This window comes from Mauremys mutica, chromosome 2, assembly GCF_020497125.1.
Source record: "Mauremys mutica isolate MM-2020 ecotype Southern chromosome 2, ASM2049712v1, whole genome shotgun sequence".
NCBI classification, from domain to species: domain Eukaryota; kingdom Metazoa; phylum Chordata; order Testudines; family Geoemydidae; genus Mauremys; species Mauremys mutica.
In genome coordinates this window covers 106,397,612-106,410,993 of record NC_059073.1, presented here as the reverse complement: position 1 = coordinate 106,410,993, position 13,382 = coordinate 106,397,612, and the positions used below count along the sequence as shown (strand labels likewise).

The following is a 13,382-nucleotide window of genomic DNA, read 5'->3' as shown; positions in this document are numbered from 1 at the left end:
AGGCAGGGAAGGGAGGGGGAGCCTGCACGCTGAGTCCTCGCTCCTTCCCCCTCCCTCTTGAATGCTGCAAACCAGCTGATTGCCGCAGGATAGGAGGCAGGGGGAGCAGGGGGAAGGCGCTGATCTGCAGGTCCCTCTGGCGGGCAGGAGGCGCTGGGGGGCGTAGGGGAGCTGATGGGGGCTGTCAGCTGTGGACAAAGCAGGCAGCCAAATGATGTTATAGTGGAGCATTGCACAACTTTAAACGAGTATGTTCTGTAATTGAGCAGGGACGTAAGATCAAAATAACGTTAAGCGAAAGGACATTATGCGGGGGTTACTGTATTCGCTTATTGTTTAACAATGTGATTGTGTGATTAATCACAATTAATTATTTTAATCACTTGAAAGCTCTAAAACCTAGTAACTGTAGGAGATGATGCTGATGATTCAGAAGGTGGCACTCTTCTCTCCAAGTCAGTACTGAACAAATGCTCCCCACTTACTGTCTTACACACACTGCTAAACAGTTGCTTTATCTCACACCAGAAGTGGCTACATTTCAAGGCTCAGAAATTCATAGCTTCTAAGGCCAAAAGGGAATATTATGATCATCTAGTCTGACTTGATGCATGACACAGAACCTAACCCAGTGATTCCTCCAGTGAAGGGAATTATTCTTCCCTGTACATAACCAAATACTGCTGGGCTCAATAACTTGGTGAAGTTGATCACTCTGTACAGACTGTGTATCAGTTTACATCTGTAAAGAGCGTTATGATGGGGTGTGCGCTAGCAAATACAGAAATATTAACAGCACTGGCTAAGTAGCTGTTTGTCTCTGGAAGAGTATAAAAAGGGAAACAGTGCTTAGAACAACACAGGAGAATGCCTGTTGTATATTCAATAAGGGCCTCTCTTTCAACTTCGCCAACACCACTCGGCTTCTTTTAGTTTAGTGGTTTCTTAGATCTCCACTAGTAGGGACTAAGTAGAAAATTTGGCAAATCCCTCCCTCCCCCTGCCATCTATGTAAATAAAAGGGTGTAGGGTTTGACTAGAGCCAAGTTCAGAGCAGCTCCATCCTCTGCATGCAATCAGTTCCTCTCCCCAGGCTGGCAGCATCTCCTGCCTGTGCCCACCTCAGTCTCTCCCTCCCCTCCTCTTCCTGCTGTGGGCTCAGTCTCTGTTCTGACACCCTTGGCTTCTCTCAGCCATCATTCCGATTTTCTCCTCTGGTTATATTGTTTTCACCATTGGCTCTTCCCATTCCCTTTGTCAAAAGGGCAACCAGCTACATGCTCCCTCCTTCCACCTTTTCCCTCTTCCCTGCCAGAGAAACCCCTCCAGACAGCAATTCCCTCCCATTGTCTCTTATATTTCCAGCCATTTTGCTCCCCATGACAAGAAAGAACCCTTTCATCTGCTCCATTTCCCTTTCTGTCTGAAACTCCCCCCAACCTGTTGCCTTTTCCCAGAGAAGTCAGGGCCTACTGGGGGAGAATGGCTGTGGAGGAGACAAAGAATGAGAAGGTCTTCTGATAAGTATCTGGACTTCTGGATGCTGAATTCAAACCCATCATTACAGGTTCACCTGTAACTGGAATATATTTATTTTTATGATGATGATGGCCTTTTAGGTGTATTTGTATACACACTTTTGTAATGTAAGGCTGAGTTTTGTGCTCCTACTCCTATGTATTTTTTGCAGATTTGAGCTGAGTTTCGTATTCAAACGCACACACAATCTCTGATGTAAATGCTAGTTATTTTTTCTTTCAAAGTTCCGTTTAAATAAAAAAAGCTTAATTGAACAACAAAATGTTGTCGAGAACCCATGTAATAAAAATCAGATAAGAGCCTGCTTCTTCTATGTTTCACAGCATGTGTAGGCACCCACCATCTGAAAGTCAGACCCCATTAACTTTTCTCAGATTGCGAGTTTCTCAAAGTTTCTCAAACCAAGACACCCCCAAAGCAATAGCATAATGTTTACCTCTGAGTACAAAGCACTTCGCAGTGTCTATAAGATGTATCTTCTTATCTAACTTTATTACATGGTTTCTAGAAAACTGCATTATTTGGGGTTCAACTAAGCCTTTGAAATTAACTATATTTTGAGACTGATCATTTAAATAAGTTTCTTTGCTAAAAATTGACTGCAGAAACAGAATTTGGAGTTCTACATTTTTTTACATCTGTTGGCTCTCAATGATTCTAGATCAAATATACTCAATTTACAAGTAAAAAAGTTTTTTCCTCCTCCTAATTCTCAGCCCTGAAAACTCCTTCTGGAACATGAAATTCAAGCTGAGTAGTTTCCTTTCCATTTCCTCAAATGGTTCTTCAGACCAAATTCTGCTCATAGGTCTAGCCATGTAACGCCTCCATCTTCAAATTATACTCTTTCCCATACAATCCTGAGCCAGCTCCCTCAGCTTAATCCTGCATCTCATCCTGTCTCTCAAACTTCTCTAATGCAAGTCTTACAGTCAACAAACTTATCACCACCAAAACTGAACTCCAGATCTTCCCTTCCAAGAACTACTCCTTTCCTTCCATGCCCTCGGTCATCGTTGACAGCTCCACCCTCTGCTCCCTAAGCACTTGGGCCTGTAACCCAGGAGTCATCTTCAACTTCTCCTTCTCTCTTGTCTGGTGCAGCCAAGTTGGGCCCAAATCTGGCCACCTCTCATCCAGGCTCGCATCCTCTCCCATCATGACTGTTGCAACCTCCTCTCCGGCCTCACCAACACCCACATCACTCTTGGATCTAGTCAAAATAATAAGTACATCTTCCTTGCATGTCAATCTGAGTTTGCCACTCTCCAATCCTTTTGAATCCCTCCACTGGTTCCCTCTACTCTAAAAACATCCAGCTCAAGCTTAATGCCCTTGATACTCCCTCCCTACTTAATCTGCCCTCGTCTCTTATGTCATCCTCCGCAGCACTCCTCTCCGCAAATGATACAAGCCTTGACAGAGCCTCTTATTCTCCCTTAACTATCTTTATACTCTTTCCTATGCTGTCCTTTATACATGGAATGCCCTCCCTGAACAAACCCACTATCCTCTCCTCCTTCTCTCTCCACTTCTACCATGCCACCTACATGAAATTAACCTACTAATAAGAGATACAACTGCAAATGCAGGGCACAAATCTGTGTAGAAAGGAGCAAGTTTATAGTCATTTTTCAATTATGTTATCATCCCTCCTAGGCTGGTGTCCCATCCCACCTCTCGTCTGTTCATTAGCTCCAATCCCTCAAGGGTCAGAGTTAAACCTGTGTGTTTGAGTGGCACTCCCTCCCAGCTGATCAGGTTTGTTTGCAGAGTGGGAGAAAGGAGGGAAGAGGAAGGAGCCCCCTTGCCAGCTCCACACAGATGTAACCTAAAATTCACAAGAATGCTCAAACAACTGTCTGGCAACTGGACTTGTGGTCTCTGGGTCACTGTTTTATTTGAAGGAATGTTGGCAACTCAGCCCAGCCAACCATAGATACCGCCAGAGAACCTGTCCCTACTCAGTTCAGGCAACTTCTGCACATCTGAATTTGCCATTCAGTTAAACCTAACTGAAAATGTGATTGACAATACCAGACATTTTCTAAGAGGCATTTCTATAGGACCACAATCTCAGCTTTACTATTGGGATCTACAGTTCTTTAGCTCACTGGACCTTTACCTATCTCTGTGGATGGCGTGTGCATCAAACATCACCGGTAACATTAAAGTGATGCACTATATACATTAATATAGTATTTAAGGATCAGATTGTACAAAGCTGAAGTCTGAGGTCTGCACACAAGTAACACCATTGCATGCACAAAACAGATGCTTTATCCCTCAAATGGCTAGGCAGCTCACTACATTTTCATTTTCATGTGCAATTGCAGTAGCATGCAACTGTAGGCATGCTTGCCTGCGTATCTTTTGCCTCTCTTTAAAAAAAACCAACCTGTCCTTAGTCTACAGTAAATGCTTGTACTTGACCAAAGGCACTTAACGAATACTAACTGTGACAGAGGCACCATAGTGAGGCTTGGTGATGATACCATCTCATGTGTACAGTTGCTGTCCCATTTTATCTTTACCATTCCTTAGGCTAAAAAGCCAGGGAAATCTGAAACATGCTGACAATTCCTACAAGCTACGTCATAGCTACTGCATAGGCATGAAAAGATTCAGCCATCTAATGACCTCATTATTTGATGACACTATCAGTCCAAGGATATCTGTTTCTGGTCAATGGCCAGAAACCTCCTAAGCTACCAACAGATCTCTAGGAACAAGGTACAAGTGACCCTCACGTGAGCTCTGTGCTCCCAACTATATGCCTCTCAAGTTTCTAGTCTCTCTCACTGCACATGAGCCAGTGAATAAACTCTTAGTACTAAGTGGAATGTGTGTGCTGACCTCTGATAAACTGGCGGACAAAGACAAAATTATGTAGCATTTGCTCACCTATCAGGGCATTATGCCACTTGCTTATTTATTATATGAACTACAGTTTGATTACTGGTGTGTAACATTACCCTTTTTTGCCCCCCAAACTGTGACTGCTACTGGCGATAGAAAGAGCAATGGAAAGATCTCTGAGAATGTAAGATCTTTTACCGAATGGAGCTCTGCCAAAACGCTGGTCACCAGTCTCCACGTCACATCTCAACAAAACAGACTCAAGCGTGAGCTTTCCAGTGCATCAGAGAAAAATGAAAACCCCATGTGATTCCTCAGAATTGTCCATTACATGCAAAGGTGCTTCAGGAGCATATCAGTTATCAGATGTTTTGTAAACTAATTCACCTCATGCGACAACACTGCATTTGAATGCCTGCTGTATGAAAAGGCTTTTGCTTGGGCAATATTCAGCAGGCAAAGCTGAGATTTCTCAACAGTTTTCTATGCTTTTAGACAGAAGTTACACCTTACAGCAGCAGCACATTGGTTCTATTCTTTGCCAGAGATTATGAAAATAGCAAAACAATCTGAAAAATGTTTGTTCACATTTCTAAATGAATATGTGTTGGCTGTAGTCCCTTCCCTTTTGTGTTTGCTGTCTGTGAACATTCACTAGGCCAGGTTTTACTAGCACAAACGTTTATAATGGGTGAATTTAAGCTTGCCTGGTGAAATACTTTCTGAAAGCAAATTTAAATGTATTTTCTCTGAGCATATGCACCAGAAACCTGATTTTCGTTAACTATCTTAAGTCTTTTCTATAGTACCCATTACTAGAGCTGAGCAAAACTTTTTGGGTGAATAATAAATTTACCAGTAACTGCATTTGGGGGGGCATCAAAACTACTAGTGAATTTAGGTCAAATTTGGCAAACAGTTTTGGGGAAAAAATTGAAATGTCTAAATGTTTTGTTTTAACATTTTGAAATGAACTCTTTTGATATTTCATTTTAAATCAAACATTTTGTGTAGAAAATGCCATTTCAGATCAACATTCCAAGCATTTCACTTGATCTAAACAAAATTTTGTTCCATCAAGAAAAAAAAATCTGTTTCAGTTGTAAATAAACAGAATTTCTCCCCATATTTTTCAGTTCAACCACCAAACCAAATATTATATATATATAAAAATCAGCTATTTGCTTGGCTCTGTCCCTTACCATGGCATCTAACTGTATAGATTTTAAGAGCTATGCCTGCCCTATCAAGGAAGAGAAACAGTCACAGCTAAGCAACAAGCAAATGTTTGATATAGCAAGTGACAGAATAAATGATATTTACAAAAAGCTTTGTTTAATAGCTTCTAATAATGACTAAATCTGAGAAAATCCTGTTCTGTTTGAGATCATTCCAGAAACAGGAAAAAAGATGCCATTCTTTCGAGACTATAACATGCTCAAAGTTGACTGTCCTTAGATATTATGCCTAAAGTCTATGAAGCCTAATATCTAAGGCAGTTAGCTTTGTAGCTGGGTCTCAAAATATATAGGTGCTAGTAATCACTGCTGATTTGATGTTTGAGTAATTAACAACATGTTCAAAACCACTGAAGTCATACAGAGAAACAGCAATACTACTGTTTTGTGAAATTTACTAATATCCATGAAAGAAGTATGAGAAATGCTTGGGCACTTACATTTGTCATGGGAAATACAAATGTATATCCTTGCCCATAAAGAGATACCTCTATAAATTAAAGGTAAAAAAAAAAAACAACTAGAACTTTGGTTTGAATTTATTTGGAAAAAAAAAACATCTTGCTCACTGAACTCCTACCTTTCAGATTTAGCTCTCTTACCTCCTGATCTGGTCATTAAGCATAGAACCAAATGAGTGTGTATGGGGCTTAAAATGCATTAGTGGAATCCTGCCTTACTAAAATAGATACGGAATACACATGTAACCCTGTGAAGAACTATTTGGCATCACAGCTGAAAAGTCTGGAGAATCTGAAAAAGTCTGCCAGTAATGAGCATTTCAGTCCCTTGAACCTAATCTGTTTGTCTCCGCTGTCCTTTGGTGCTATGGATCTTGGTTCTGTTCCTGGCTGGTTGTGAGCTGAAACTTTTTGTGAGCTATTCTGAAGAGAAGCTGTTATTTTACTGTCAAAATAATTATATACTCAGTTTTGTGGGTCATCATCCATAATAATACTGCTGTAAGGTAATCAGCAGCATGGTCTCCAATATGGTGATTTCTGGGGTTGGTGGTATAGGACTATCTTTGTGTTTCTTTGCCTTCTACAGCTTGCAAATTAATGCTGCTACTTAAAAACTAGTTTTGAAAAACAAATGACTCAGCTTCATCCCCTGTAACATTAGAACAGAACCTATGTTCTTTGGAGTCATTGTGTCAGAAAGGAAATATTTTGTCATTTAAGCTCAGTATACTTCCTCAGAAAGCAAATGTGTTTTCTTCTGTATCAAATTATGTAAATAAAATGCATACCTTTTCTTCATGTGTAAATGCCTGTATACAAATATTAAGGTGTTTTGTGCTTATGTGCTGTAAGCGTCTAACCAAAATTGTTGAGCATCTAATGTCTGAAGATGATAATATAAAATAAACAAACAAACAAACCAGGCTTCTATACTGTGTCTAATGTCCAACAACAAAAATTGAGACACCCAGAATCACCTGTCATTTTTGAAAATCTGGGTTTTTTTCTGTTTCAAGCAGGAGGAGAAGACCACAAACTTTAAATGGAGAGGTAAACTGAAAAAGCAGAACATACATAAGAGTAATATGTAATGAACAAAGTCATTGTGGGACCCACTGAAGTCAGGGAATTCTGAAGCATAGCTGGCATACACATTTTTACTACTACTGTAGTTGAATTTCTTGGATATGAATTTTATATTGACTTCCATTACTGGAAAATATGGCCTGATGTGCAAGCAATAAAGGATTGACCAAAATTCTTTGAAATAAGGCCTTATTTCAGTACTTGGACTTTTTTATGATAGTATAAAAGGTCTGAACATATTATAGTGCACTTCTGAAGAGACACATTATTTATCTTGTAAGAGCTGCCTTGATGCTGTGCTGTATTACAAAGAAATTCTACTTTTAAACAAGCCCTTTTTAATACAACTAATCACCTCAACTAACCACTTTCCTCTCCACAAGAGATGCAGCGTCTTATAGGCTGTGTTATTTCACATTGTTTCAAACACTTCTTTGCTGAAAAACAGTAATTAAGGGGTTAATTGAAAACACGACTCTGCTGCCTCCCTAATTCAAGAACCGACTTGATCATTCTTCAGGGATTCCCTTTTGTATGAGTCATTGTTAAGATAGACAGACTCCCCACGCAAAGAGGCCAGGATAATGCCATTCCTCAGGAGATTACAACAGCTGAGGGTTAGCCCTTAAAGACAGAAAACTCAGAACTCATGCATGGGAAAACATTCAGTGGACTACAATGCACTCAGTGGACATAAAGAAATTATTCAGACAAAAATCCCATCCTGCATTAAGCAATTAAACATGCAGAATATCACGATCTTATTTGCATTACATCTACACCCTAGCCTAGGGATTTTGCCTGAGTAGGGAATATTGATGGAACCCACGTAGCATAATGTACAATTATACATAACTGCTACATTCTTTTTTTTTATGACTGTAATTTTTCACAAGGTCTATTACATTTATAATAGCTGAAATCCTAGAGTTAACTGCTACCCAGTAGAAATGTGATCAATATTTAGATTTAACAACAACAACAACAACAAAAAAGTGAGTAATATATCTAGTAATCTTCACAAAGATTAGTAACCTAACTTTCTAAGTGTGGGGGGAAGGGTGTGGAAGGGGAAAGAGAGAGACTGACTACGCTGGAGCTCCATTTGCCCTACTTTTATTTAAAAGTATAATTGCTAGATGATCCCATCAGGAGAATGAACGGTGATTGAAATGATTATTTGTTTAATAATTTAATAAATTTAGTGATTTTGCTGAAGAACAATTAGGAAATTCATTGTCACTGAAACAATGGTGTATCATTCTCAATTGTTTTAAATGTCATGTTACATTAGGTGATGCAGCAAATGAGGAACTGAGCCTAGGAAACAAGCGGAAAAATAAGTTAAGTAGACAACCTATTTAGCTTCACTTTCTGAATGTCGCCATGATTTTGTCTAAGGGATTAATCATTTCACAGTGGAAGGCAGATGCTCTTCTTGCTACCTTTTATGGGATCTTGGATCTCCAGGAGGTCGTGTCACTAGGAAGGCCCACAATTGAGCTTGTCAAGACTTGGGTTCAGTCCTACGAAGCGCTGAGTGCCTCTGACTCCCATTAACTTTTATCGGTGTTCAAGGTCCTGCTCAGCGCCTTGCAAGGCTGAACCATTTGAATGTACCCAACAAGGTTTTCATCATATGAGTACAACAAACCTACTCAGATCACTTAAATTGGATTATGATTTTAGCCTCAGTTATACACCAGATTGGACTTTCTAGTATAAACAGATGGAATACTTACCATTGATAGCAAAATAGCTCCTGATTCATTAGACAATTTGGGGGCAGGGAGGGATTCTTCTGATGTATCCACATGCAGAGGGAACTCATAGGATATGGATCTCCCCCTACCCACAATCCCATGTGCCCCAGGACTCTTCCTGTGGGTTTTTCTATGTGAGGTGGAAGAACTCTATTATTTACTTCCACTTCAGCATACACATAGATATTATTGATATTAAATACTTTGTACTGTGCTCACGTGTCCATTGTTTGATTTATTATTACATTTTTTTAAAAAATCCTAAAAAATTATATTTAAAAAAAATCCTAAAAAAATTACAGTGTAACCTCAGAGTTACAAACACCAGAGTTATGAACAGACCAGTCAACCACACACCTCATTTGGAACCGGAAGTATGCAGTCAGGCAGCAGCAGAGACAAAAAGAAAACAAAATACAGTACAGTACTGTGTTAAAAGTAAGCTACTAAAAAATAAAGGGAAAGCTTCCAAAACAGGTTTGCAAAGGTAAGGAAACTCTTTCTGTGCTTGTTACATTAAAATTAAGATGGTTTAAAGCAGAATTTTTCTTCTGCACAGTAAAGTTTCAAAGCTGTACTAAGTCAATGTTCAGTTGTAAACTTTTGAAAGAACCACCATAATGTTTTGTTCAAACGTTTTGAACATTTCGGAAACAAGAACAGGAGTACTTGTGGCACCTTAGAGACTAACAAATTTATCTGAGCATAAGCTTTCGTGGGCTAACTCTGAGGTTCTACTGTATTTTGGATCTGATCTTGCATTCCAGGAGCCTTCAAAGCTCCCCTTGACTGCAACCAGGGATGCCCAGAGGATTCAGGGGGCCTCGGGCAAAGCAATTTCGGGGGCCCCTTCCATAAAAAAAAGTTGCAATATTATAAAATACTATATTTTCGTCGGGCCCCCTGTGGAGCCCAAGGCAAATTGCCACACTTGCCGCCCCCCGGGTGGCCCTGACTGCAACCGGATTTTTGTTTGAATAAGAACTGCAGGATTGGGCCTTTACTTGGATGCCTGTAACTGAAGGCTGCATACTGCAAATTTTGTTTTTGGCATGTAATATTGCAAAAGGGGATAGCTTTATATACCCAGGCGATGTTACCTGCAGATGACTGGAGAGCTTCATATTCAGAGGTACCCTTTAAGGATGACCTTTCAAAATGTTTTCCAATGCAGTGAGAAAGTAAAGCAGAAAAAACATGCATCAAAGTGGACAACCTTTAAAGCAGTTTTCTTCCTGTAATGAGTCCAATCTAGGTTTTCATTTTTGAAATGTCATCCTAACCCATTTTCATACATGGAGGACTAAAGAGTAACAAACAATCTTTTCTTCCCTCTTCCAAATTCATGCAGACTGTGGAACATATATTTTTAAGTTGTAATTCTTCCACTTTATAAAAAATAGACAGATATTTGCATTACTGCTTAGTCACATCTGGCCAGATCCTCAGCAGGTGTGAAATCAATGTAGTTCTGCTGAAGTCAAAAGTTGCCCTTTGAAGTCAATGGAGCCAATTTGCACCAACAGGGAATCTGAGCCATTCATATTAATGGAGCTATTCCTAGGTATAGTTTTGATTACCTAAACTATGCCAAATCAGAACCCCATTGTGAAATTTCAGACAGGCTCTTTGGGTTTCTTTGAGAGGGTCAAGTTCTGAAGGGACCTCTCAGAAATAAATTCACATCTCCTTTGATACATTAACAAGATTTGTTAAGGAGATTCCCTGACTCAGCACAAACACACGCCTCCCCCAGACATATCATTGACAATAGTCACGCAGCAGGGAAGTGCAGTCTTACTGGAACTTAATGAATGGTGAGGGTTAAACAGACAGAATGTCAAAGCCTGCACTTGAATGGCTGTGAGATGCTAAGTGCTTGAGAAGCTCAGAAGACAGCTTACAGTTCAGGGGTTTGCAGCAGGCTGCTGTGGAATGTATGGTTTGTGCCAGCACCAGGGAAACCCTTTCCAAAACAAGAATACTCCTCCTCTATAATTATCTCCTTTCAGAGCCTGCCTTTTACTCACAGCTCCACTCTAACAATCATCTCATCAGAAATAAAATACCATATTTTGCATCATCATTACATGAACTGCAATCCCTACAGATGCTTTAACCTAAAACTTCAAATAGGGCCTAATCCCACAAGGTATTGAGTGCCCTCAATGCCCATTGACTTGAGGGTGAGTTGGGACACTCAGGATGCTAGAATATCAGTCACAGTAATGATAAACTTGATGAATAAAAGTGTGTGTGGGAGAGAAACCCTGGTTCTTAATGGCAAAAAATAAAATTGTCCCTTTGAAATGAATGAGCCTGCATTGGACAGGCTTTTGACAATGTTAATCCTCTTAAACCAGCACCTAATAAATCATCAAAGCCCTTCAAGGCTTACATTTTCTACACAACCTGGCACTGAGGATTAAAGGTCAATAAAAAAATTCACCACAAAAGGAAAAAAAACCACATCCTCTTCCCCACCAAACCTACCACACCAAGGTGCTGACAATGTGATCTCCCCACTAATTATAAAAATGTTTAAGAAGCAGCAGTATCTTGCAGGTTTTCGCACTAAAATGTGATGAAATTCTTAGAATGCCTTTGACTAGAATAACTAAGAAAACCTGCCAGGCACAATTGTGGTTTGCTACAAAAATAAACTCCAAACTCTCACTTTCAGTGTCACAATTGCATTATATACAACCATAGCATGACATATTGCTGAGATCACCTACACAGTTCCACCCAGTGACATGGAAAACATGTGGAAGAAAATGGGTTGACAGTGTTTACATTACCACCATTCAGTAATCAAATTTCCATTGGGTTTCAAAACAAGAAAGGATGCAGACTGTCTATTTTTAAAGAAAATACCTGGCGCTTTCTCCACAAAGATGACTTTGGAGTCTTGTAGAAAGTTATGGCCAGACAGTATAATTTTTTTCCCTCCAATCACAGGAAAGCTGTCAGCACTTTGCTTCTCCACCAAAGGCAGTTCCTGGGCAGATCTTTGAGCTGGAAAGTTTTAAAAGGAAAAGAAAAGAAAAAACAACCACAGACACACACATACAAAATCAGTAAATATTGCTTAAATAAGTGACCCAACTTTTACGTTTATTAGACAAACTGAGTTTGATATAGAAACTCAAGGAAGTACAGGAGGTCTATAGGAAACTCAGTGTACAGTTGGTTTTAAGTGCTTTAATTATAAACAATGCCTTTACTAGATAAGATACTATGGATTCAAAAGAACCATACAAAGAACATTCTGTTCAATGAAAAAAGCCAGTCTGTTTTGTGTTACTTAAGACGGTATGTTTATTTTATTTATTTTTAAAGGAATTTCCCATAACATAAAGCCATATTCTATCATACCTATGCCAAATATTTATATGGCACTGAACTCATGATCTCAGTAACCCAGTTACAGACTGTGGCTGGAGAGCATGGTTCTATTAAGCTCTGAGTACCAAATTGCACATGGATCATGCAAACAGTATCCTATATCTTCATGGCACATATTTTATCATTCTTGACTGAGGTATTCAGCCTGCACACCTGTGCTTCAGAGCATGATGTGAGTACTTGATCCACATTACTGGGTCCTCCTGATCTCACCAATGGATTATGGAGTATTCGACACTTGCTTATTTCAGATTTCTGCACTTGAAGTAACATACGGTACACTTTGTTTTGCACTTGTCATATTGCAAGAATATTTGCAAGAATATTTGCTTTGTTTGGTGATAATACACTGCACTGCCACTCAGTTCATAGTATTTTACACTGCAACCCTGACTTACATGGCACACAGACGTAGCCAGCCTCATTTTTACTGGCTAATTGAATTTGCCATATTAGGCATCACAGCCTGATCCTACACTCATAGATTTAATTGGGGGGTAGGATCAGGCTATTTTTGCTCCCATTTTTGGCATTACTTGTAGGTGCACTTCAGGCTAGAATTTGATCCTTAGCAAAATTTAGCCTTTAAGAATCCTGAAATGGGGAAGGAGGAAAAAATGTAATAAATACATATATATGTATTATATAGCTATAGATATAGTATTTAGGACACCAGCTTGTGCCATTCTAGCTCTTAGTATTAGGGAGGTTCTGCTACCCTTCATACGTAGCACAGGCTTAACTTTTCTTAGAAAAAAACACTTGTTTCTTTAAATGAGATCGGCTTGGGAAGGAGAGGTTTTAAATTGTAGGCAAAAGGGTTTCTGGTCTCAAGACCCTGATAGATACACATCAGTTTCTGGTGGTGGAATCTGGGTCTGCTCTTCTCTGGTGCTTCTTCTCTAGACACACCCAAAAGGGCACAGTGCTTCCAAGAAACCCCAAATCTTACATTACACAGGGCCTCCCGGGTATGTTGCGCAGTCTGGAGCACCTCTCCTAGGAATGGCACAAAGAGCAGCAGC

At 39.7% G+C, this 13,382-nt stretch overlaps 1 protein-coding gene across 4 annotated transcripts in view; it reads right to left on the bottom strand.

Moving 5' to 3' along the window:
- NFATC1 (nuclear factor of activated T cells 1) overlaps positions 1-13,382 on the bottom strand; it is a 154,546-nt gene that overhangs the window by 76,460 nt on the left and 64,704 nt on the right. For all 4 annotated transcript variants that reach the window (XM_045007804.1, XM_045007806.1, XM_045007805.1 and 1 more), the window contains one exon: positions 11,827-11,967. In XM_045007804.1, the coding sequence (XP_044863739.1) occupies positions 11,827-11,967 (141 nt within the window). The remainder of the gene's footprint in view (positions 1-11,826; positions 11,968-13,382) is intronic.